The sequence below is a fragment of the Ctenopharyngodon idella genome, chromosome 15 (genome assembly GCF_019924925.1).
Source record: "Ctenopharyngodon idella isolate HZGC_01 chromosome 15, HZGC01, whole genome shotgun sequence".
Classification (NCBI taxonomy): domain Eukaryota; kingdom Metazoa; phylum Chordata; class Actinopteri; order Cypriniformes; family Xenocyprididae; genus Ctenopharyngodon; species Ctenopharyngodon idella.
Window position 1 is genome coordinate 32,502,716 of NC_067234.1, and position 27,718 is coordinate 32,530,433.

The 27,718-nt window shown below is 37.8% G+C and overlaps 1 protein-coding gene across 2 annotated transcripts; it reads right to left on the bottom strand.

Annotated features, from left to right (window-relative positions):
- Window positions 1-3,524: 3,524 nt before the first annotated feature.
- pax3b (paired box 3b) lies at window positions 3,525-27,378 on the bottom strand. 2 transcript variants are annotated; one of them, XM_051863378.1, is made up of 9 exons: window positions 26,993-27,378; window positions 25,959-26,194; window positions 25,657-25,783; window positions 25,097-25,258; window positions 11,357-11,556; window positions 11,113-11,278; window positions 10,833-11,023; window positions 5,713-5,958; window positions 3,525-4,825 (listed from the first exon to the last, which is right to left on the bottom strand). In XM_051863378.1, the coding sequence occupies exons 1-9, from the start codon at window positions 27,075-27,077 to the stop codon at window positions 4,808-4,810; spliced, it is 1,431 nt and encodes a 476-aa protein (XP_051719338.1). In that variant the 5' UTR covers window positions 27,078-27,378; the 3' UTR covers window positions 3,525-4,807. The 2 variants fall into 2 exon arrangements, with proteins under 2 accessions (XP_051719338.1, XP_051719336.1); XM_051863376.1 differs by having other exon boundaries at window positions 5,718-5,958; window positions 26,993-27,377.
- Between the last annotated feature and the right edge of the window lie 340 nt (window positions 27,379-27,718).

Genomic DNA, 27,718 nt, shown 5'->3' on the forward strand with positions numbered 1-27,718 from the left:
TTTGAAAGAAAATTTTGATATTGATGTGTGGAAGAGAAAATAACATGTATGTTTGTGTGTATTCAGCAGTTAGACAGGACATTGTCGACACCCTAATTATCATCATAAGACTATATACTTTTAATATTTTTATGGTGTGCATAGCAATGTTCAACTTTTTTTCCTTTTGCCATTTCTTAATTAGTTGTTTTCCAGGCTGTATAAAACTGTTATTTCAGAATGTTAATGGACTTCATGTCTCTGCAATAAAACTTGAAAAGATGAAGTAGCATTATTTTAGAGTTGATTTGGTGGTAGAGTCGCAGGTGTAATCACCACCAGTAGGGGGCAGCATTGCAATAGAAATAAATCATCAGGTATCTATAGGTAAACGCAACAGTTGTGCAACAGTGTGCATGAATATGAAATAGATAATGAGAGGGGAAAACTAGAAATTTAGACCAGTGTTTTTGTTAACAGTTTAAGGAAGTCTTTAACTGTACTAAATAGTGCAGAGCCAATGGAGCTTTGCTTTGAATCTATTTTTGTTGTTGGAGCAAAAATTAACAAGCTACCTGGTCATATTTTGTTTGAAAGATGAGCTACGTGATATTAGCTTCTTATTTAACTGTTATATGAAAACAGTATCACACTCACAATCACAGCTGTTTCAACAGCTCTCTTGCCTGCAAAAATCTGCATTGTGTCATATGATTTTGAAAATGTTAAACCAAACTGATGCACAACATGCATATCAAATGACTTTCCTGCTCATTATTATTTAAAAAAGCTTTTTCCCTCTAATTATAGAAGAATCAACAACAAATGCGTTTCCCATATGAGAGCGTAATCAAGTCAAGGCACATGTTTGAGGATCAGATGAAAAACAGATCAGACTGTAGTTTTATTTTCATCTGCCTGAGCTCGTCCTCTCTTTCACTGTGATGAACATGTGCCAGATCTGTGAACTTTACACTTTGACCCCTCAGATGATGGAGCAGGGTGAAGGAGAGGACTCTGTTTGAAGGTTGGCATTTACAGGGGAAGACTGCGGGTCAAAGGAAGCTTCTGAGAGAGCCAGTGAAAGAAAGAAAGATGCATGAGCTTGACATAAAATAGCATCTGTCTCCCTGTCTGTTATTCTTGAGGTGTTTTGAGGAGGTTTTCAGTGTTCACAGGTAAAAGTGTTTGATCAGCTGAGGAAGAACAGAGACATGAATCATCCTGGAAAGTGTGAAACATCAGTTATGAATGCAGACAGATGTGTGAGAGATGTATAACCTTGTTTTTATGTAGCCTATTATAATGACATTTTGAGTGAATTATAATGACAATATACAGACTAATTAAAATCCTAAACCTTTTACATAAAAAAAGCCATATTAGATTTATGAATCTATTTTGCAATTGACAATATCCATTGATGCACGCACAAACAGGGTTTATTGTCATACAGTGAATGATTTAATTAGGCAAAATATCTGGAGGATACAGATACGCAATCACACACACATACAAAATAAATTAATAAAAAAACATTCAGAGTTGTTGTGGCTGTATTGTCTATTTTTGAGCATTTTTAGTTTTTATCATCTCTGGTAAGAAGAAAAAACAACAAGGGAGGTTTTAGTTATTGTGGGGATGCATGAGCACATTTATATTGCAATCTTAAGCATATCAGATAATATCAAATCAGTAGAAATATGTTTACTAAAAATAAAAAAGTCATTTTTCACAGTGCAGCTTTCCAACACCACGAATAACAGCACTGCTATAGGATTTTTGAAATGTATAATAAAACACAGTATTATTTCAAACTCACTTAAAAGGTATAGCTACTATGTAGACTAACTTTTAGTTCAAAATGAAGTCATCATCAATCCGTCTTCCAAAATGTTTTGTCTTATACCCTGAATCATGTGGTAAGCCTGTTATAAGTGTTTCTATTTTAGACCTGACGGGATGGTTTTAGCGGGAAATTGGGTACATACGTCACTCGCCCGTGCGTCATATCCTTAATAGAAAAGTTGCTTCGGCTACTTTGACGTGTGTCTGGTGTGGAAGTGGCATAGATTAGTTGTCACAACGAGCGAGAAAGTCGCTAAACCTCCAACCTCAGGGGAATCACCCATTTTAAACAAACGCCGAACAAAGAAAGTCAACAGAAACAGAAGTGTTGCAAAAGTGAGGTGGAGAAGGCGTTTTTTTACTCAACAGGTGAGTAAGGTATTTTATTGAGCGGATATATTGCCATATGTATCTCTTTAACAGAGTTCATTGTAAAGCATTATTGTGAAGGCTCATTTCTTTACGGTTGTTGTAGAGCTGTGCTGGAATTTATGTTCAAGGAAGTACCGTGTATGTTAATGGGTAAAGCAGTACTGTATCTTCGGCTAGTTAGCTTGAGATCCTTTCCATCTAAACTGGTTATATCTCTCAAGCAGCCCAGGCTCATTAGAAAAATTCACCTGTGGGAACCTTTTTTCAAAACGAAAATACGTAGCGCCATGTATGTTTTAATGTGAAAATGTCCACTGAGTGGCGCTAAAAGCGTGTTCAGTTTTTTTCCGAAACAGATGAACGTACATATGCTACGTTTTATTTTACGATGGATTTGTACATATCACCGTAGTTCTGATTTGAAATGTCTGTTGAGTGGCGCTAAAAGTGTAATGCTCCATTTCTTTTTAAAATAACAATCTACACTACACCTAAACCTACCCGATAGTGTTAAAGGATTAGTTCACTTTCAAATGAAAATTAGTCCAAGCTTTACTCACCCTTAAGCCATCCTAAGTGTATTTAACTTTCTTCTTTCTGATGAACACAATCGGAGAAATATTAATAAATATCCTGACGCATCCGAGCTTTATAATGGCAGTGAGCAGGATCAACGAGTATGAGCTGAAGAAAGTGCCTCCATCCACATCCATCCATCATAAACGTGTACTCCACGTGGCTCCGGGGGGTTAATAAAGGCCTTCTGAAGCGAAGCGATGCGTGTAAAAAAAAAAAAAAAAAAAAAAACAAACACAAAAAACATATTTAACAAATTATGAAGTAAAATATCTAGCTTCCACCAGACCGCCTTCCATATTCAAATTACAAAAAAAAACGGAACTGGCGTCGCGTCAGTAAAGCTTTTTCCGTAAGTTGAATAGGGAAGGCATAGGACGTATCGTAAGCTTTTTGAACTGCGAGAGTTTTACACTTTCTTCATGAATTGAATACGGAAGGCGGTCTGGCGGAAACTAGATATTTTACTTCATAACTTGTCTAACATGGATATTTTTCTTACACAAATGCATCGCTTCGCTTCAGAAGGCCTTTATATTACCCCCCTAAGCCGTGTGAAGTATGTACATGATGGATGGATGTGGATGGAAGCACTTTCTTCAGCTCATACTCGTTGATCTTGCTCACTGCCATTATAAAGCATGGATGCATCAGGATATTTATTAATATTTCTCCAATTGTGTTCATCAGAAAAAAGAAAGTCATATACACCTAGAATGGCTTGAGGGTGAGTAAAGCTTGGGGTAATTTTCATTTGAAAGTGAACTAATCCTTTAACAAAAGCAAATGTGGCATAAAAACGCCATCGTAATCATGCCATTTTAGCTTGTTTTTCATCTCTCATCTGCGAGCTCTTTTATCATGCATCATGTTTTCACGGGATTCGTACCCAAGGCTTACGCAATCCAAAGTACAATTTCGTACCAGCTGAGCAAGCTTGTTATGTCAGAAAAAGCGAAACATATGGAGCTGGTTAAGCGATGCAAAGTCCAAAATATTTGTTTACAAATCATGCACTTTGGTAAAAAGTGTTTTGAGATCATAACATAATATTGCGCACGGAGACGTGAAAACAAGTCTTTGTTAATCCATAATCTGACCCTGTAATCATAACTGTGTATGAAAACGATTAAAAGTGCTTACTGTTTTACTGCCTCTAGTGTTCATTTCTTTTGGAAACTGCAGTGATATGTACATTTTTTGCGTTTTGCTAAAATGTTTCCATAGGTACGTTTTTCCATGAGATCAGATTGCTCTTAAGCCTAGTAGTGAATGTTTTATGAGCAGTAGGATAACCATATTCATCCACACAGTCACGCACAACCAAAACACAACCAAGTGTTAAGATGCACACAGTTTTGATTTTTTTTTAGAGGCCCAAAAGTTACATAGGATACCTTTAAGCAAAACAGTTCCCAAATACTGTATAACTTTCTAATCATCCCTCATTTAAAAAAATAAAATAAAAAATTATCATTCATTGTCAAGGAATGTGCGAGAAAAAGTTCATTGTCCTCTCTAAAATATTTGTCTTTTATTTACAACGTGGGCAGAGAGCGATGTGTCTGGCATCATAAGAACGGCGATCTCGTTCCAGGCTCTTGCTTTGGACGGCCGTTGGTTGCAAAGACCTCAGTGGCTGCGGATGTCTTGTATGAATGTGGCCATGCATTTCTATTTCTCATATTGCACTTAAACATGTTTTGCAGTAAAATCATACACAATTGTCTCCTATTTCATTTTGATTCAGCTTGTCTTGTTTTGTTTTCTGGGATTGTGGATAATTCTGTTGGAAGGCTTTTTGAAGAAGAGTTCAAGGGAATGTTTTAGACAGAAAAAGCCCTTTTGATCTGCCGGCTGTGTGTGTGTGTGTGTGTGTGTGGCTGTGCCATCCTGTGGCATAACAGTTTCATTTTTATTGCCAAGTCAAAGAATTTTGAATCTCTGTCTGTGGAAAAACCTAATTCCGGCTTTGAAAATGCAGGACTTTGGGACAGTTGAGTTGAGCGACCCGTTCAGGCAATTTCAGGCCTCAGATAATGAAAGGAATCTGGAAGAAAAGAAAAAGAGGATTTGATACGAATTCAAATATAAAGAGCACAATGAAAATGTTTCAATATTGTTAAATGATTTCCCATATGATATGCAGCTTTTGTAATATTGTTCTGATAATGTTTGCATGAGTTATTCCAGCCGCCGGACTCCAAAAGAAAGCATGTGCTGTCCATTTGACACAGCAATCAGGCTGGCAAACGCTGACCCTCCCCTTCATTAAAGAGCTGCCGTATTTGTGCGGCGGCCATTTCATCAGAGCGTAACTGTACGAGTGACTGTGAGCCGGGATAGTGAGTTAGACAAGAGCAGCTGCTTCTCATCATGATACTGCCACAGGAGATTAGCATCCAACCATGACATTCACACACGCAAACACAGTCCAGATATTACAGAATCAGACCTCTGCAGATCACATAGAGCTATATACAAACATCTGATATGAGCGTGAAGCCTTTTACCCTATTATTACATGTTCAGGTTCAAAATCTCAGGTCACGAACAAACTGCGAGTACTAGGAGTGACAATCACATTTTGTAGTTATTCTTTCAGTTTACAGACACTATCACTATCAAAATTGCAATGAATGACATAGCGATTATATAAATTATTTATAATGTATATCTCATGAAGGTGTATAATTGCTGGTACTGTTTTTTTTAAGAATTAAAAATTAAGTTTATTTTTGGCCTTTTTTTGTTAATTGAGAAAACAATTACAGAAAATGGTGCATACAGGGAAAAGAGGAAGGTATTCAATCAACAATTGATCCAAACTAGAATTAGACGTACACACTCCAGATATTAGAGGATGTGCGCAAAGACTCAAACTAGCAGCCTGTAAATCAAATTAGAAGGATAAAGAAGGCAGACAGTAATAATGACCTTACTTTGTCCATACTGGCTGTACTGGTAGGGGGCGCTGTGCTCCATGCTGTAGAAGGAGGCCGGGCCGTAAGACTGTGGACTGGGCAGGTTGGAGAGGGCAGGTAGAGTCGACAGGGGCTCGATGCGCTGAGAGCAGGTGCTGCTGACGGATCCACCCGACTCCAGAGCGCCGCTGAGAGACGACAGAGAAAACTCAGCCTGGGTCTGATGTGCAACTCCAGCTGGAGTTATTAGTCCCATAACCTACAGAGAAAGAGAAAGATCAGAGTTCACCCTCAAACCATCTGTATTCACACACTGTCTGTTCTAAATAGTAGGTTGGTATTAGAGCATAGAAAATATTCTGCAGGCCAATTTTTGTCAGTATGATCACATTGTACTGATCATACATTGTATTTGTAGAAAAACAGGAAAGGTGTTATATATATATATATATATAAACCAATCAGGCATAACATTATGACCACCTTCCTAATATTGTGTTGGTCCCCCTTTTGCTGCCAAAACAGCCCTGACCAGTCGAGGCATGGACTCCACTAGACCCCTGAAGGTGTGCTGTGGTATCTGGCACCAAGATGTTAGCAGCAGATCCTTTAAGTCCAGTAAGTTGCGAGGTGGAGCCTCCATGGATCGGACCTGTTTGTTCAGCACATCCCACAGATGCTCGATTGGATTGAGATCTGGCGAATTTGGAGGCCAAGTCAACACCTCAAACTCGTTGTTGTGCTCCTCAAACCATCCCTGAACCATTTTTGCTTTGTGGCAGGGCACATTATCCTGCTGAAAGAGGCCACAGCCACCAGGAAATACCATTTCCATGAAAAGGGTGTACATGGTCTGCAACAATGCTTAGGTAGGTGGTACGTGTCAAAGTAACATCCACATGGATGGCAGGAAGGTTTAACAGCAGAACATTGCCCAAAGCATCACACTGCCTCCGCCGGCTTGCCTTCTTCCCATAGTGCATCCTGGTACCATGTGTTCCCCAGGTAAGAGTCGCACACGCACCCGGCCATCCACGTGATGTAAAAGAAAATGTGATTCATCAGACCAGGCCACCTTCTTCCATTGCTCCATGGTCCAGTTCTGATGCTCACGTGCCCACTGTTGGAGCTTTCGGTGGTGGACAGGGGTCAGCCTGACTGGTCTGTGACTCTGCAGCCCCATACGCAACAAACTGTGATGCACTGTGTATTCTGACACCTTTCTATCAGAACCAGCATTAACTTCTTGAGCAAGTCTGTTGGATCGGACCACACGGGCCATGACGCCCATGACCCTGTCGCCAGTTCACCACTGTTCCTTCCTTGGACCACTTTTTATAGATACTGACCACTGCAGACTGGGAACACCCCACAAGAGCTGCAGTTTTGGAGATGCTCTGACCCAGTCGTCTAGCCATCACAATTTGGCCCTTGTCAAACTCGCTCAAATCCTTACGCTTGCCCATTTTTCCTGCTTCTAACACATCAACTTTGAGGACAAAATGTTCACTTGCTGCCTAATATATCCCACCCACTAACAGGTGCCGTGATGAAGAGATCATCAGTGTTATTCTCTTCACCTGTCAGTGCTCATAATGGTATGCCTGATCAGTGTGTGTGTATATATATATATATATATATGTATATATATTCTGATCAGTGGGTAATTGTTTGGTGCATTCCAAACATTTGGTGAATATATTTGAAGTGTGCATGTTTTTTATAAAATACAATTGCCTTATTGCCCATAATCCCTTGGGTTATAAAAAATGGATTTAAAAGCAATAAGAGCCTTGAGACGCTGTGTGTTGTGCCTTTAGCCGGGACTCTATTGTTTAAATAACACACACACACACTTGCATGCAGATATCTGGATAGATCTCTGTGACCTGCAATTGATCAGGCAAACAAATAATTGAATTTGGGGATTGTTTAATCTGATTCTAGGACTAGAACAGAGCCAGAGGGCCGTACAGTGTGTGTGTGTGTGTGTGTGTGTGTGTGTGTGTGTGTGTGTGTGTGTGTGTGTGTGTGTGTGTGTGTGTGTACGCATTACTTTTGTAACCTAGAAAACACTGTGCTGCATTTCAGGAATGTTGCATGTGTGCTCTGGGGAATAAAAGTTCCTGAAGCATAATTGAATCTACCACCAGAATTATGGCCAAAATAAACACATACTCCAGTTGCTGCACCAAATAAGCACCTTTACATAGAAACAGAAAGAGAAAAGCATGTCTCCCAGGCTACAGGATCCTGTTACATCAGTGGATACAGTCAAAGCAGTACAACACACACACGGACACACGGTCACGCACATGGTCTCGCTTAAACCATTTCCCATAGTGGAGCAGGGAGTGATGTGTACCGAATTCACGATGGAATTCTGTTTTTGAAGCTCTGGAAGATTTTTCTCTGTCAGTTTTGGAAAATTTAGCAGGCAACAAAACCAAAAAAAAGCTAATACTTCACATTAAATTTACATTGTTAGTGGATAATGTTTAAACTTGATTTTTGCATTTTCCATAGAAATTCTGAGTGGGAGTCTGGGCAGTGTGACCATAGATGTGTATACATAGATGCCACATTCGACCGCTCCAGACGCTGCCGACACATCTGTCATCTTGGAATTGTCAACATTTCATGTTACTCACAGTAAAAATCAATGAGTTTTCCAAGATGCCACAACGTTTGGTTATAAAAACCATTTGCTGAAGTCTATTTACAGATATAGATATTCATATGTGTATAACTACAGCTGCAGATGCTCAGTCAGCTTGCTCTCAAGTGTTCATGAACAGGCTTTGACTGTTCCAATATGGCGAATGGCTTACGAATAAACGGCCCAAAAGAACCCACAAGTTACGCTCAAAGTTCAGTGCAAAGGAAGATATTTTCTTTTAAAAAATTCTGTTTAAGGACTACAACAAATGGCTGGTAGGGACTACAACAAGCTTCTTCCCGAGTTAGTGACATCACATACCTAAAATTTACATAAACCCCGCCCCCGAGAACACACAACAAAGGGGGTGAGGCCATGTTGGGCTACTTTAGAGAAGAGGAAGAGTTGTTGTAGAAGAGTGTTGTTGCCATGCCGTCATTTTACGCCGGACTGCTTCACAAACGAGGGTCAGTTCACATGAGATTAACATGACGGCACATGCTAGTTGATGAGTTGAATCAACTCCACAGCAACTACATAAATTTATCCACTAACCATTCAGAAACATCCAGTTTCATTTTAAAAGTTGTAACTTCTTCCTGAGTCTCTCTATCAGTGTCCCATTCCGGTTTGAACAATGTAAGGCTGAACACCGTTACTGACAATCCTCATTTTGGCTGCGTGAGATTCTCCAGCTTTGTTGTTGTTGAGCAACCGAAGCGCGAGCTGTTAAAGCTCCGCCCTCTTCTGGAAAGGGGGCCGGGAGCAGCAGCTCATTTGCATTTAAAGGGACACACACAAAAACGGCGTGTTTTTGATCACACCCAAATAGGGGCAAATTTGACAAGCTATAATAAATGATCTGTGGGGTATTTTGAGCTGAAACTTCACAGACACCAGAGACTTATATTGCATCTTGTTAAAAAGGCATTATAGGTCCACTTTAAAATGTAATTTATTCCTGTGTTCAAAGCTGAATTTTCAGCATCATTACTCCAATCTTCAGTGTCACATGATCCTTCAGAAATCATTCTAATATGATGATTTGCTGCTCAAGAAACATTTCTTATTATCAATGTTAAAAACAGTTGTGCTGCTTCATATGTTTGTGGAAACTGTGATACATTGTTTTCAGGATTCTTTGATGAATAGAAAGTTCATAAGAACAGCATTTATTTCAAATAGAAATCTTTTGTAACATTATAAATGTCTTTACTGTCACTTCTGATCAATTTATAGCATCCTTGCTGAATAAAAGTATTAATTTCTTTCAAATTTCATGTGTAAGACAGAGCACACATTGAAACATCCATCTCAATATTACGTTTGGATGCTTTGAATCTTAACAACATTTTTCACGTAGAGATGATGACAGCGAGAATGTGAGACTGTACTACACTCGCTCCACACCACATTCACACCCGTCAGACCTGTAATTCATAGCGGTCTGTCAGTGTTCTTGACAGACACCCCCCGGTGAGGCATTGGTGCGCTCTTTTACAAATGAGAAACATGTGCGGGTCAATCGTCCTATCTATCACACAGAGGGGGGTGTGAGTGTTGCTGTGTGTTCTGTGCATTGCTTTGCACGGTCCAGTGAAAAGCTAAAGATAACCGAATGAAAAATGGCCCGTGGATGACCCTCCGATGGTGGAATTTATCTGCGTAACGCGTCGTCTTTAAGGTGTGTAATAGTTTCTACAGAAGCCAGAAGAGCCCATTAAACTGACACTCAACAGGTGGGATCGACTACATTTTCCACTGAGTCACTTTCAACTGGATGTTTTTAAGATTTAAGGTCTTAACCAAAAATATGAATACCATTTATCACCTTTTTAGGCCGTGTTTTAAAATCTCCAAAAGTATATTCCAGGTTTAAACATCAGGCTGTCAATTACCACAGGAAATGAATTAGACTGATTCTAGACAGTTTACAGCTCATAGTTTTGTGCGTACATGAATTTGTCAGTAAAAACATATTATATTTGAAGTGGAGTGTCTAAAATTGTCCTAAACTGTGGGACTATTTTTCTGGGTTGATGAACTTCTGATAATACATTACTTCTGTATGATTTTTAATGCACTCTTATGGAGGATTGAAAGCTCCACAATAAATGTTAATAAAACAAATCTTTCATTAAAAAAATTAATCAATATTATAAAAATTATACAAAATTATATAAATATTATAAATATATTAATAATATATTACATTTTAATATGATAATTTAAAAAAACTATATGAAAATATATTCATATTATGAATATTAATAAATATGATATAGCAGAAATATAATAATATTATATTACATATTAGTATACTTTAAATAATATGAATTTATTAAATATTATGTTTGTATATTTTTCACTGAATATATATATAAATTATATAATGTATAGTAAATTTATATTTCTCCATTGGAGGAATGTCCTTTATATTCTTTGATCTATCTATGTTTTTACATAGTTCTTACCTGAGAAGACAGTCCATTACTGATGGAAGAGTTTGCGTGACTGTTATGAGGTCCAAAGGTATCTGAATATCCTGCGTAACCATGCCGACTAGAGAGACAGTAGGAAGCCCCGCCCTCCTGCCCCGCCCCTCCAGAACTCTGATGACTCGAGGGCGGCGGCAGCGGCTGAGGTCTGTGTACAGTACTTGAATCTGAGAACAGATACAGTCGCCAGTAATGGTTACAGAATACATCAGGATATATTTTATGTAACATTGGATTTTATATATAAAATGTTTACCTTGAGAAAGGCTAGCAGGTGGGTACGGGCTCTCTGACAGCTGATAGGGGGAGAGACTGGACATAGCCGGATGTGAAAAACCACCAGGGATCAGGTGATTGAACGCCATGAGCTGATTGGCTCCCGCTTGCTTCCTCCAACGAGCTCGTCTGTTACTAAACCACACCTGAGAAAAGACAAACATAGGAAACAGTTCATATGAAATTCTGTCTATTCTAGTTGAGGTGTCTCGGTGTATTTGTACCTGTACTCGTGCCTCTGTGAGTTTAGCTCTCTGAGCAAGCTCTTCTCTGGTGTAGATATCAGGGTAATGTGTGCGTTCAAAAGCTCTCTCCAGCTCCTCCAGCTGTTCGGCCGTGAATGTTGTTCGACTTCGCCGCTGTTTCCTTTTCAGCGGCAGATCGGGCTCAGATTCCACGTCTGAACCTTCATCAGAAGGACTCGCTGAAACACACACAAAAGCAAAGAATAGAGAATGTTTTATACAATCTATAACTGTTATTTAGAAAATGCATTTAAAATGTAAATATTTTATTATTATTATTATTATTATTATTAATGTTTTGAATATAATTATATAATATAAATATATCAATAATGTAATATAAATATAATATATTACAGTATAATATTATAATTGTCTAAATATATATATATATATATATATATATAAATGTAATGCATTTTTAACAAATACAAAATATTTAAATTATATATTTTTACATTTGTTAAAAATGTATTATATATAAACATAAAACATATGACATAAATATATATATATGATTAAATTATTTAGAAATTTATGTGTGTGTAATTTATAATATATAATTTTTTATATATTATATATTTATGTCATATGATGTTTTATATGTTAATTATATGTTTTATATGTACAATTTTCTAATGTATAATAAAAACAAATTAAAGTTTAGTATTTTGGAAACAGTAGAGGTTAATGTAAATGGTAAATTTTATACCATAAATAATTTTCTAAAATTGTCTAAAATTATATACACACACACACACACACACACAAATATATATATAGCAGCTTTTTCTCAATTTTAATGCTATATTAGTAGCAAATAATAGTAGCGTTTTTGTGAAAGGCTTCAGAACCAGGCTTATTTTTGGATGAAAGAGAAATACAGTGGAGGAGAAAAGAAAAAAGCAATGTGCTGGATGATCAGAATATTAAATGGAAAAAAAGACGAAACTATAACAGAAAAAGATAATAAATCAAAACACGACACATTTCTTAAAAAAAGTTAAAGTGGAATTGTTTTTCTTGTTTCAAACAGAAATCAGCCATTGTACCTGAGGACTCATTGAGTACTATGGGAAATTCCTACAATTTCACAGGGATTTGGTAGAGGGAACGCTGAACCATGTGGAAAACTGTTCATCAGCCTGGAATGACTTCACAAAAACATGCCAAAAGGAGAAGCTGGTAACTATATATTCATGGGGCTGGAATTAAAGAAGACTCATATTTATTTAATTTATATTCTACAGACATTGAGCTATTAGTGCATCACTCTCTCATTCTCTCTTCCCCTCAGTCTTTGTTGGATTGATTTGCACGCTCCATCTGTGGAATCCGTCATGACGGCCAGGGCTCTCAGTGGAGGCCATCACCTGCCCTGGAGGGGGTGGAAGGGGCATACGGAAGGCCAAAGGTGGGTGTGTGTGGGGCAAAAAGGGAAAGGGGTGGGCGGGAGTAGTTCAAGTGCTAATTCTCTTCAATAACCCATTCACAAAAAGCGAAGAAGCACCTGAAAATTCAGATCTGGATGCAGACAGATAATTTAAAGATCTGAAATCCATTCAAATCTAATTCTGATCCATTCTAGGAATAAGAGCTGAATAATGATTCATATATAGGTTTTCTGTGCACTCGCAAATCTAGCGAGAATATCTATTTCAGTCATGAAACTCTGGCACAGGCTGATAGATCCTTTACAGGCAATCTGCAAGCAATCACATCATTACCACATGGCACATGCCTTGAGGAAATTGCTTGCTCAACATTTAAACAGTCTGGTTCATTGTTTGCTGTAAGCTAGTCCTGTAGCTCCCTATCAGAGTTCCTCTGAACCCCTCCACCTCCCCAGCTCCACCTGCCTAGATCTGCTATGGGATTTATGTAAATTTATTTATGCAGCAGCAGCATATCTTACATGCTCACAGTAGCGTTTCTGTGTATCTTTTAGCAGTAGCAAGTCCATACTTGCTCTACAGCAGCAATAATCAACAGCAACAGGAGCAGTGTAGCAAAAGAAAAAATAACGACTTTTCAACAATATCTAGTGATGGCCGATTTCAAAACACTGCTTCGACTCTTTTGTTTCGAATCAGTGATTCGGATCGCATGTCAAAATGCCAAATTGCTGAAATCACGTGACTTTGGCCCTCCGAATCACTGATTCGAAACAAAAGATTTGAAGCAGTGTTTTGAAATCAGCCATCACTAGATATTGTTGAAAAGTCATTATTTCGTTTTTTTGGCACACAAAAAGTATTCTCGTCGCTTTATAATATTAATATTGAACCACTGAACTCACATGAACTGTTTTAAATATGTTTTGATACCTTTCTGGATCTTGAGAAGTTCAATGGCTTTGCTGTCTATAGAGGCCTCACTGAGCCATCGGATTTCATCAAAAATAACTTAAGAAGGACTTACGGGTGTAGAACGACATGAGGGTGAGTAATAAATGAATTATTTTCATTTTTGGGTGAACTAACCCTTTAAACCATTTAAGTTTTAAAACCAACAAGCATGAGTACTGTAAACTCATTTACATTGAGTTAAATGTACTTATATTTTAGTGTTAGTTTAGTCAATCATTAGAGTAAACTCAACAATTTTAAGTTTATTCCACTCATTCAGTTTGAATTCAGGTAACAAATCTAACGAAGTCTTAACAGCTATATAGCTACTTAAATGATCTGAGGAAACCAATTGCCTTAAAGTTAATCAAACTCAAAGTAATAAAGTTACATAAGACTAAGCAAAAACTAAAATTGGTACAAAGCGATCTAACTCTTAAATTTATTGTTGTTGGTGTAACCTAATAGGGTGACTTTATAAATTTTACATTTTATATATATATATATATATATATATATATATTGTATTTTTGACATTTTTTTGTATCTTGAACTTAGATGTTAACACATCAAACAGGCTGATGTTTTTTTATTATGTTTGTCTGTATAAATATGCTCTAGACATTATCAATATAAATGTTTCTCAATAATTCTTTCTCATGTCACGTAGTGATTGAAATGTGGCAAATTGGAAAAATGCCATCTCAAATGAGATTAGACTCTGGAAGGGTAGATTATCAGTGAACAACAACTTAAATTTTGATCGGTTTCTCACACTAATCTATTGTAAGGCTTGAAATACAGTGCACAAGTTACATAGACTGCTTTAATTATACTTCTATGGTGCTTTTTGTCATTTTAGAAGCTTGACAGACATGTGGAAAAGAAAGAAAATACAGGATCGTAACAACACAAGTAAAATGGTGTCAAAATGTTCATGTTTGATATCTGATCATCTGGTTGAAAATACTTAAGCACTTGCATTTTTATATTTTTGCTGACTGAACGAGAATCAACAGAAGGAAAGAGCAAACAGTAAACACAGGTTTAATTGAGGCAGAAGAATACAGACCGCAAGCGTCTAAACACACAGAACCAAAACCCAAACGTCATGGAAATGGAACCACTGGACAATCTAGAGATATTCTGCCTTCTGTAAATACACAGAGTGTGTGTTTGCCATTGTATGTGTGTGTGTGTGTGTGTGTGTGTGTTTTCAGGTCTTTGGCATGTAAAGTTAGTGTGTAGTGCACATGAGTATGTGTTTTAAGGTCTTGCTTAGATATTTTAGCTCTCCGCTATGTAAACGGTGCGGTCACTAAAAGCATCTCCAAAGTTTCTTTTCAGCTCTGGGCCCTCGTTGCTTAAATTCAATATTTGGAGGTGAAATATCACCCCAGGCACATGTACCTTGTGCGTTCATGTACACAAAATCCACCTAAGAAGTTTTGTTAATACTGCAGGATGGCGAGAGCATAATCCAGCATGCAGTTTGACTGCAAAAAAATTAAACTTTTATAAAATTTCTTATGAAACTTTTATAAAAACGTAAGACTTAAAGGGTTAATTCACCCAAAAATGGAAATTATCCCATGATTTACTCACCCTCAAGCCATCCTAGGTGACGTTCTTCTTTCAGGCAAACATAATTGGAGTTATATTAAAAATATTCTGGCTCTTCCAAGCTTTATAATGGGAGTGAATAGTAACCATAACCATAATAGTAAGCCCAAAAAAGCACATCCATCCATCATAAAAGTAATCCATTTGACTCCAGGGGAATAAAGGCTTTCTGAAGTGAAGCGATGGGTTTTTGTAAGAAAAAATATCCATATTTATAACTTCATAAACTAGAATCACTGGCTTCTGTACACCAGTGTTAATTTCATTAACAAAAACTATGAGGAAAAATGTTCGTTGATGACCTTTTTTTCCATGACTAAGACAAGACGATGAGAGACGACACCAATGTCATTAAACGATAACGTGACTAAAACAACACATGCAATATCGTTGACGAAAAAAGACGAGACTGAAATGTGTCTAAAAGACTAAAAACTTTACCAAAATCACTCTTTTGAAATCACATTTTGTTTTTGTTGAATAGAGACAAAACATTACAGACTGTTTTTACAAGCGTTCATGCTAACGGTTACTATTGCTAAGAGTGCAATGTCAATACAGCCTGTTACCTTGATTCAAATTTTTCATAAGCCTAAATGAATTGGTCTAAAGAGAAAAATTATAATGACTTTTGTCTAAAGACTACATTTAAAATAGCTATCGAAATTAATGTTGGTAACTGTAGTTTGACTAAAAGTAACAACTAAAACTAGACTAAGAGCATTTTCGTCTTAAGATAAAGACTAAGACAAAAACAAAAATGGCTCCCAAAATTAACACTGCTGTACGCGAAACGATTCCGGCAGAAGACTGACCTCTGACCAGATGCGTGACGTATTGACGAACGCGGAAGCGCAGAGGATAGGGCAAAACAAAACATGGGTCACAAATTAGAAGTCTAAAATGAGAACTTTTACAGAGAAACATCGGAGGAGCTTGAGTTTGTTGCACAGCCCTATTTGTTCAAACCGTGAGAGGCGTCTAAGCTTATGCTACTCCTACATCCTACGCCATATGCCGGTACTCGACTCGACTCCACAAAAACCCATCGCTTCGCTTCAGAAGACCTTTATTAACCCCCTGGAGCTGTATGGATTACTTTTATGATGTGCTTTTTTGAGCTTCAAAATCACGGTTACTATTCACTCCCATTATAAAGCTTGGAAGAGCCAGAATATTTTTTAATATAACTCCAATTATGTTCGTCTGAAAGAAGATAGTCATATACACCTAGGATGGCTTGAGGGTGAGAATGAAAAATGAAAATTCTGTCATCATTTACTCAACCTTATGTTGTTCCAAACCTGTATGGGTTTCTTTCTTTTGTAGAATACAGAAGAAGATATTTTGAAAAATGTTGGTAATCAGACAGTTGACTGTAGCCATTGACTTCCATAGTATTTTTTTTCCTACTATATGGAAGTCAGTGGCTACCATCAACTCTTTGGTTTCCAACATTCTTCAAAATATCTTCTTCTGTGTTCAACAGAACAAAGGAGCTCAAACAGGTTTGGAACAACATAAGGTTGAGTAAATGATGACAGAATTCTCATTTTTGGGTGAACTATCCCTTTAAGAATGTTTAGATTTTTGTAATGGAAAACAAGACTGAGTATTGCAGTATTGTGCTTAGCTTTAGACTGGGCCAAGCGGCAGAGGTCCAAGACAAAACCATATGTGCGTGTGTAGCGCTCTGAGTTTGTGTTTTGGTGTGTGTTCTGATTCTCTTGGGGGCAGGTAATGAAGAGGGCTAATTGAGCCAATGACATGCCCCCTCGCCATCAAAAACAGCCAAAAAAGAAAGACAAAGAGGGGAACAAAAGAAAGCTTGGGAACAAATGCAGCGTCTCGAAGAGGGGAGAGCGAGGCGGGTCCTTTTCAGCGGCGAGGTTGGCTGAGTGACTGCCCGACTACATTAAGCAGTACATAGAGAACTAACAGATGCCGGAGACAGAAAGGATGAGTGACAGCTCGTGGGCCCATCTGCCCCCCAGCGTTTAGGAACAGAGAGAAACAGAGGGAGGACTTGACTTGCTAAAGAGCAACTGTGACCCTCGCAGCTGCCCTCAAACAACCACACGTTTCAGCTCTGCGCCAAATGTGCTCTTCGTCTGTTTAGCCTCTTTTTCTTTGCTTTTTTGGCTGTGTGACTTTTGTGAAAGAAGCTAGTGTGTACGCAACTATAAACATTTCAAACAGTAGTATGGAGCATGCTGTGGCCTCATCGCATAACACGTTTAATTTGCTGACTGGCATCAAGTTATCAATTACAGATGATTATTTTGCATTTTGAATCCAAGTTTGTGTAGAAATGCATTGACTACTGTTTAAAAGCAAGGATGGATATTCAGCAAGGATACTTTAAATTCATCAAAGTTGACAGTAAAAACATTTATAATGTTACAAAAGGTTTCTATTTCAAATAAATGAACTTTCTGTTGAACCTCCTAACTGTTTTCAACATTGATCATAAAAAGATTAGCATGCTATCGCAAACATAGTCGCTGCCTCCGAAACCACGTACTGAGTAGATACTACATTTGAATTTGAATTTACTTTGCGACCATTAAAAAAAGTATGCTCTATATAGTATGAAAATGGGTAGTATGAATGAAATTTGGACGTACTGCATCTGCCATGTTGTTACTGTCATGTGACCTACCAGCGTTAGTTGTGTCGCTTTATTACCATTCATAAATCCTCTCCCATGGCCTCATGGGATAGTAAAGTGTCCATTGAATGTGCATTTCAGAATCTCGGCGGAAAAAGTAGGTCATCCAGGGACTTTTTGCCAATTGTTTTTCTAATTCTATGTATTTGGGCATACTATTTAGTAGGGAAGTATTCGATTTCTGATGCAGCAAGTCAGTGTCTTATGCTGAAGGGAATATGGGTTAAAGGATTAGTTCACTTTAAAATGAAAATTACCCCAAGCTACTCACCCTCAAGCCATCCTAGGTGTATATGACTTTCTTCTTTCTGATGAACACAATCAGAGTTATATTAATAAATATCCTGATGCATCCAAGCTAAAAATTGGCAGTGAACGGGACAAACAAGTATGAAGTTCAAGAAAGTGCATCCATCCATTATAAACATACTCCTCACGGCTCCAGGGGACTAATAAAGTCCTTCTGAAGTGAACCAATGCAATTGTGTAAGAAAAATATCCATATTTAACAAGTTATAAAGTAAAATATCTAGCTTCCACCAGTCCACCTTCTGTAGCAGTTCAAAACGCTTATGCTATGTAGTACGCCTTCCGTATTCAGCTTACGGAAAAAGCTTAACTGACGCAACGCAAGTAGAATACGTAAGGCGGTCTGGCGGAAGTTAGATATTTTACTTTATAACTTGTTAAATATGGATATTTTTCTTACTCAAACGCATCGCTTCACTTCAGAAGGCCTTTATTACCACCCCGGAGTCACGTGGAGTACGTTTTGCTTTGGATGGATGCACTTTCTTCAGCTTTATACTCCTTGTTCCCATTTAATGCCATTATAACGCTTGGATGCATCAAGATATCTATTAATATAACTCCGATTGTGTTCATCAGAATGAAGAACGTCACATACACCTAGGATGGCTTGGTTAATTTTCATTTGAAAGTGAACTAATCCTTTAAAAGAGGAAGTAGTCACCTGCCTCTCTAAACATACAACAATGCAACCTTTGCTCCCTGGAGGTCAAACACCATTGACCTCAGACTGCTCTGTTTAGCAATTGAAAACACATATTCAGACAAGTGTTTGCTGACTGTCTCCTATAAGAATTTACTACCTAAAAATTACAGTTCAGCAGGAAACTGCACTTAGTGATTGGGTGAATTGATTCGTATTTAATAAGTCCTATAGGTCAGTTATCAACTATCCAATAAATAGCAGCCTTCCTGAACTCTCTCTGTTGTTTTCGTGCTGTCTATGTTATAACTCACACACACACACACACACACACACACACACACACACTGTAATTTTGCCTTCAGGGTCTGAACGCAAGCAGACACGGATTCCTAAGTCTGCTGACCCTGACACTGGACACAATGGAGACAGTTTTGTTTGGGGGGTTTCCCCGCATTGTCCATCCCACTGTACTCCTTTCACTGTCTGTCTCTCTTTTGATCAGAGAAGGAATCAATGTATGCTTTAATGTTTTTATATAAGATAAAAATGTTACTCTGTACTCTATCATTTCACTTGTTGTTTCTTATTCCTAACCCAAGACCATATTTTTCACCTGTAACTCCTCCTAGAGATTTCAAGCTACAGCTTCAGCCTGTTCTGACTTGCATATATATTTCCTTTCTGATCAGAATGAAAAAAATCCCATTGAAGATTCCTTCCTTAACAACACCTTAGCAACCCCTTAGATGCAAGGAAACACGATGCATTAAGAGTCGGGGGGTGAAAACTTTTGAACAGGATGAAGATGTCTAAATTTTTCTTATTCCGTTTAAATATCTTTTTTTTTTTCATTTAGTACTACCCTTCGGAAGCAACAGAAGATACTTGCATGTTTCCTGGAAGACAAATAAGTACAATTTACCTTGATCTTTGAATTCAAAAAGTTTTCACCCCCCGGCTCTTAATGCATCATGTTTCCTTCTGGAGCATCAGTGAATGTTTTAACCTTTTTAAATAGTTGTGTTTGAGTCCCTCAATTGTCCTCCATGTGAAAAGACGGATCTCAAAATCATTCAGTCATTGCTGTAAAGGGTTCAAATATGCAAATAATGCTTGAAAACTGAAGAATCTGCAGGACCTGGAGGATTTTTTCTGAAGAACAGAGCTCAGTTTAACTGCTCAGAGCAAACAAGAGACTCATGAACAATCATCACACAACAAACAAACAGTCGTAGATCATCCAGGTAACCACACACAGTATTAAGAATCAATGGCACACAAACTTTTGAATGGGCTAATTTCAATAAATTCAGCTATTTTTTTGTCTTGTGGATTATATGTAAACATCTTTTAAGTAAAATATCTTACATAGGACAGTACTAAATAAAAAATAACATGCATTTTGTATGATCTCTCTTATTTTGTTAAAATTTTTCACATTTTCACAGATTCTGCAAGTGGTTCACATACTTTTTTTTGCAACTGTATGTAGAGCTGTGCAATAACCATGCAGCCAAGATTTGCTATATAGTATTGCTTTATGTGAGTATACTGTTTGTACACAGGTGGACCACACAGAACACCATAGCAACTGTCTAGCAACCACTTCTCAAGTACTCAAAACAAAATAAACGTCACATTTCAGTGCTGTTTTCAACTTTCAGGCCAGGCTTTGTCTAGCAAATTTGGTCTTGATGAAGTTTCCTTTTTTAGGTCTTCCTGGTAGTGCATTTGTGTTTTTGTGCTTGTGCGCATGTGTTTGTGTTTGCTTTGGCTTTCAGAGTAAATTACGAGCCGCTGACTGCACACTCCATGGTGCCACACAAACCATCCCGCATTGGGCCAGTTGGCACTATTTGTGAATGCATGTGTACGTGTGTGCATCCATGCATGTGTTTGCATGTGCATGCGCATATGCTTGGCGGTGTGTGCATATGTGCGTATTATAGGGGTGTCAATCAGTTTTGACTTTTTAAAATGCATTTTGCAGTAGCATTTTCTTTTCTGGGCATGTTTAAATGCATCTACTCCAATACAACACAATGATTTATCACAGCTAACAGAGTTAATGTTCTGGCAAGTTTCACTCAAAGTTATGAACAAACATTCTTCCAGTAACATTCATTCCAAGTTATCTGGTCTTAAATAATGTAATCAAAAACATTATGCATAATTCATGGAGCATTTTTCTGAAACATTTTAGTTGCACTTTTCAAATGTTACTAGATGGTTCCAAGAACATTCAAAAGTAACATTCCCAGAATGTTTGCAAAATGGAACTACCAAAATGGAACATAAAATGGAACATTCCTTAAATGGACAGTTCGCCCAAAATTGAAAATTCTGTCATCACTTACTCAAGTTATTCCAAGCCTATATGAAGTTCTTACTTCTATTGAACACAAAGAAGATATTTAGAAGAATGTTTGTATCCAGACAGTTGACGGTAGCCATTGACTTCCAAAAATAATATGGAAGTCAATGGCTAGTGTCAACTGTCTGTTACAAACATTCTTTAAAGGGGACATATCATGAAAATATGACTTTTTACGTGTTTAACTGCTATAACCGGGTCCCTGGTACATCTACCAATACAGAAAACGTGAAAAAGGACAACTCAGTAACTTTTTTTTGGCAAGCCTTTCTAGCAAGCATGTGAAAAAACAAGCCGCTCAGATTTCACTCCCTTAGTGAAGTAGGAAGGGGATCTTATTATAATATTACCGCCCCTTAATCTGTACATTTCCACCCGTAGCGCTGTTATTTCGAAAACAGTGTACCAGTTCAAACGCCATGGCAAAAGTTCGAGCAAAGCATTATTCTACTCAGAGTCTCATTAGCTTGGATAGCCTGCAAGTTGACCCTGGCAAGTTTGATTGCTAAAAAAAGAAGCGTTTCTGTCCAAGCGATATTTTGGAAAAAATATTAGGCCATTCACAGCATTTGATAGCAATCATAAACGTTAGCCTGGTGTGTATGGCTCTGTTTGGCAAACAGGTACGCTATGCATAGTGGGCGTCCATACGGGTTTTGCACAAAAGATTAACATGACGGCACATGCTAGTCGATGAGTTGAATTAACTCCACAGAAACTACATAAATTTATCCACTAACCATTCAGAAACGTCCAGTTTCATTCTAAAAGTTGTAACTTCTTCCTGAGTCTCTCTATCAGTGTCCATTACTGACGATCGTTATTTTGGCTGCGTGAGATTCTCCAGCTTTGTTGTTGTTGAGCAACCGAAGCATGAGCTGTTAAAGCTCCGCCCTCTTCTGGAAAGTGGGCAGGGAGCAGCAGCTCATTTGCATTTAAAGGGACACACACAAAAACGGCGTGTTTTTGTTCACACCCAAATGGGGCAAATTTGACAAGCTATAATAAATGATCTGTGGGGTATTTTGAGCTGAAACTTCACAGACACATTCTGGGGACACCAGAGACTTATATTACATCTTGTGAAAAGGGGCATTATAGATCCCCTTTAAAATATCTTCTTTTGTGTTTAACAGAGGAAAGAAACATGTACAGGTTTAAAACAACTTGAGGGTAAATGATGACAACGTTTAATTTTAAGGTGAACTATCCCTTTAATGTTCACATAACCAAGATGATACATTTTTTAAACATTAAAAAAAAGGTAGTTTTTGAACATTCAGAGAACATTCATAAGTAGCATTTAAACTTAATAGGAAGGTTAGCAAAACGTTCTTAGAGCATTTTTTGTTTTATTGAGGATGGCAAACAGTGAGATTTCATAAGCTTCAGACTCCCCGCACACACGCCAACATCTTTGAGTCTTTAAGATGAAATATGGAGACAGTATGAAGGAAAGGGTTCAGGAATCAAGCTGTCGCCTTTTCAAAAGAAGGGTGTAAATACTGAACTCAACTTGCCTGTCTGTGTCTCCCAGAGAAGGAGGGGCGATGGTGGGAATGGAACGGACAGACAACGGCCCACAGATATTAAACCGAAAATGCGCCGCAGGCCAAGAGAGGTAGAACGGGGCATGAAGAGGACGGAGGAGAAAAAGAGCAAGGCGTGTTTGACTCATTGGCCAGATGAAAGTGAAGTTCAAATAAAGAGCCTGATTTAATCGGCTCGGGCAACTCGCGAGACGGGCAGAGCGTGACGGACGGGCTTTGTGGCAGCGCGCATGACGAGAGGCTCGCCCCCATTGTGACTGGCGCTCCGGGCCATGAAGGAACAGCCAAGGAGAACACTGGTCCCTATTGACCGAAATAGCCTTTAATAAACTCCCATCGCCATTAAGTGTGACACTGCATCCCGATCAGTATTATTTAGGGAGCTGAAGTGGTGTTAGCAGGGCATTGGTGGCAGTCAAATAACGTTCACCTTAATTAGTCACGCAGGGACAGGCTGTTAGCTCATTAAATATCATTATAGAACAGAAAAACATCAGTCACTTCAGCTGTTGGCCAATAGGCAGCGAGAAGGCAAAAACAGACTCTATTTTTCACCAACTTTTTTCCTTTGAATTTCTCTGAAGCCTCTTTGCACAGTAAATGGTACAGCTGTCCTGTCCTCTTAACAATTCATGTGTTGTCATATTTTAATAGCCTATTTATGATCAATCTGTTTTAATCATTTCTCCTTCAGAGTTCCACAGAAGACAAAAGTCATAAGTTTGGAATGACATGAGGGTGAGTAAATTATGACCATTTTGTTTTTTTGTTTTTTCAAATACAACCATTTTTTTTAGTATATAGATTTTATATTTTATTATTTTAAGTGAAATGCAGAACTTCAGCTAGGATCCTCATTGTCATTGCAGAATTAATCTATCATTGTGGCCACATTAAACCTTCTCTTTCCAGATTTCCGATGTTTAACTCATTTGGTGGTTTCGGTATCCCACTCCCCTCATGCCTGTTGCCATTATATTTATGACAACTTTATGCTTAATTTAACTCATTTTAATAAGAAATTAATGAATTAATTATAAGAATTATTAAGAGCTGCTGTGCAGCCAAAATTATATACCAGTTATCACTGTAAAGCTGCTTTGACACAATCTGCATTGTAAAAAGTGCTATATAAATAAAGGTGACTTGACTTGACTTATTACAAATGAATACACATTTCTGTTATTTAAATGTCTGCTTTTTATATACACTACCAATCAAATGTTTGGACTATTTAATGCTTATTATGAATATTTTCCACATTTTAGAATAATTGTAAAGTCATCAATGCTATGAAACAACACAAATGGAAATATGAGAATTATGCATTGTTCAAAGAATGAAATTGTATAGAATCCAGCTCTATACATTCTGGACATTCTCTCAACTAACTTCTTGAGGAGCATCCTGGAATGCTTTTAACACTATTGAAGGATTTCATGTGTGTTTTGGACACTTGTGTCTGTCCATTTAAACAAACAAACAAACAAACAAAAAAAACTTTAGACTGGTATTGTAATTTCTTTCTTTGTTATTGGCTGACCATTGCCAAGTGATGGGAATCTTTGAGTTGGAATCCCCATTATAGGCCATAAACTGTTCAAGCCATTTATTAAACATAATAAATATCATTCTTATTCAATTTGTTAGAGTCACATCTTTCCAGCAACTCCAGATCAATTATGATTCTGCCACAGTTCTGTCTGAAATCTGTTTGTTGGTAAATGTTTATATTCACATATAAGCATTCATCTCCCGCATCAGTTATGGTAAATAAGCATGTTTCCTTGACGTGCGAGAACCAATGAGGTTCATTCTCGCGCATCAAGCATGTTCGGTTGAGCTTCTGTTTATGTTCGCTGATCAATGTTTACATGTGAATAAAAGCCTAAATTCAATCTGTTCATCATATAAAGCAATCGAGTCTCTTCAGAAAATTTGGACTGGACTGCTGAATTCATATGGAATAGTTTTACAATCTCTTTATGAACTTTTTTGAAGTGTCAAAGTGTAGTTGCGATAGGCTGCCAATGGAGGGACAGAAATCGCTCAGATTTCATTAAAATATCTTCATTTGTGTAGCGAAGATAAACTAAAGTCAAACGGGTTTGTAACGACATGAAAGTGAGTAAATGAATGCAGATTTTTCATTTTTGGGTGAATAAAGAGGCTATAAAGGGTTTGTAGGATCCACTCACATCTGTCTGCTAGAATCCCATCGATACTGTGTCCGCTCCTGCGGGCGTGTTCTTCCTGCTCGCGCTTTTCGATGTCCTCTTCATCCTCCTCCTCGTCTTCTTCCTCCTCCTCGTCACCTCTCGCGCCGTTTTTGCCTCTCATGATGCGGCTTAATGAACTCACTGAACAAGAGTTGAACCGTATGTAAGTGCTCTTATTATGTTATCTTTTTATATAGAAGTAAACATTTTAACAACGTTCACAAAAGTTAGATCAATTAATCAAGGGTGCGTGAAGAAAGATTTGTTTTCTCAAATTGTTGCCGTCGCAACTTCAGGGCTTGTACGCGCGCGAACAGAAATCGTGTTCGAGCGTACATTGACAAAAAATAAATATCGTCATTGTTTATCTCTGTATTATCTATAGATTATATACATATCACAAAACTTTAGTGTTTTTGTTTAGGCTACGTATTTAAGATAATTGACAACTAATTTGGGGAAATAAAGCCAAAGTCATTGAAAAAAATCAAATAATTAGCACACTGTCTTTCGTGTATTTTATTATGTTTATCCCATACCTGATGGTACGTTGTTCCGGTCACAAATTCCCTCTTTGAGCAATTTATCCCGAATTTCCCAACTGAATATTCCGGGATTTTCCCGTTTATATTCCTCAACGCGCTTCTCCACATCTGGAGATGTAGTCTGTTAAAAATAATATAAAAATCAGTCAACAAGGTTCCTGATTCAGTTCAAAATATTTCAAATTCATAATGTCAGCAGACAGTCAGCGCTTTCGGTCGACCTGTTGCTTTCAGTTTGCTCACAAAATTCCTGCACGCCCAGCTGCGATAGATGAATCCGCACTTCAGGGCCTCACCTTGGATTTACTCCCGCCGATGGCTCCAGGCCGGATGGATCCAGTCTCCTGATATCGACACAGGATTTTGGAGACGCATCCGTGAGAGACTCTGAGCTGGCGGGATATCACGCAGGGCCGGATCCCGTGATGGGCCATCTCCACTATCTTGTGCCGAATGTGGTTCGGTAGAGGCCGGCCGTTGATGAAAACTCCTCCAAGCTGGTTGACTCGACCCTGACCCATCGGAGTTGAAACTGCATTGAAGCAAACTCAAACGATGTCAGTGGAGAGACGGTCATCGAAGTAGAAACATAAAAGAAAGAAAAATGTATGCCTAAACAATTGAAGTGTGCTTAAGGAAGGGGTAAGATAGGCTCCATGAATTTGCATTTAATTCCCTGACATAATTCGTGTTGCCTTAAAAAAACATCAATGTAATCGCTGCTTTAAAGTTTTAGGTATGAAGTAAATTGGTGCAAAGGTTCAAAGTCCTCCAAACTCCAGTTTTTCCATGCTCCGTTGCATTTAATTAGAATTTAGAAATGTCAGGAATTATGCGAAAGAGTTAAATGGAAACAAATCTGTTGATAATGATGAAAACAAATAAAAACAATGATTCCGATTAAACATCTTCATAGCCTGAACTTTATGTTTTTTAGAGAAACAGAAACCAACACATTGATCTGAAGAACCTAATCTAATAATAATCTAACATCAAGCACTTTGAACCTCAAGCACCAAATAGTGAAATGGTTATTGTTTCTTAATAAGAAGGGTTCTTTTCTAATCCAAATAACCGCTAAAGAACATATATTTTTATTTCATATTATTTTTTATAATTACATAATATAGGCTTTTAATATTGTAACATAATATCTGTATGTTAGCAAAAGTTTACATGGCTACATTTTAAGAAAATAACATCAACGTTTTCGGCACTCATGCAAACCAAATTTCAAAATAAATTTAGGCTACATTTGGCCTCAAATTTCTGCTATTAAATTAAAATATTTTAATGTGCATATTTTAAATGTAGCCTAATATTATTTTACCCTCCATAGGGAAGCCACTGCGGGGATAGTTTTGAGGGAGAGATGGACGCATCATCCTGGGAACGGTCCCTGCCAAGCCGCTCATTGCTCCAGGGCAGCGCGTTGACTAAAAGTGCACTTCAGACAAACCACCAGGGCTTAAAAAATGCATGTAAATATTCCACGATCAAAAAATTATTATCTCCGATTGTCTTTTTGTATTCCTCAAAGAAAACATAAAGTAGATGATGAAAGGAAAAGTTATCAGTCGGATGCAGTCTCTCCTCATTTGTGGTCCTTCGTTGTTGTTCTCATTAGGTGACGAGAATTATAACCGCCGCGTTATTGTTATTAGCAGACGTTTAGGATGAGCGCGAGTTCTAAACTACTGAGACATTTATGAGTTTGCAGAGACCTCCTTGTCTATTACTCGAACAGCGCGTTTTGATTGGTCCACAGGATCCCGTATCCGAGAGCTGATTGGTCTAAGAAGTACACTTTTGCTTTCCTGAGCGTTCAGATGTGGACGTCGAAGATACTTCAGCGACTGTCATGTGTTACCGACTTAGCTCCTGCTAGAAGATATTATGTAGGCCTATGACTAAATTATACTGAAAAATATTAAGCTACTTAATATTTGACAGGAATTGAAGCCATTTAAATTAACAAAATAAGTTATTCACTTAAGATGATTGACTCAGTGATTTAACTCTCTCAGTTCTGACACACACACACACACACACACAC

Coding starts and splice junctions, on each gene's coding strand:
- pax3b (XM_051863376.1), bottom strand. CDS start 27,077: ATGAGCGGCTTGGCAGGGACCGTTCCCAGGATGATGCGTCCATCTCTC. Junction 25,784..25,958: donor TCGGCGGGAGTAAATCCAAG/GTGAGGCCCTGA, acceptor TATTTTTAACAG/ACTACATCTCCAGATGTGGA. Junction 25,259..25,656: donor CCGGAACAACGTACCATCAG/GTATGGGATAAA, acceptor ACTCTTGTTCAG/TGAGTTCATTAAGCCGCATC.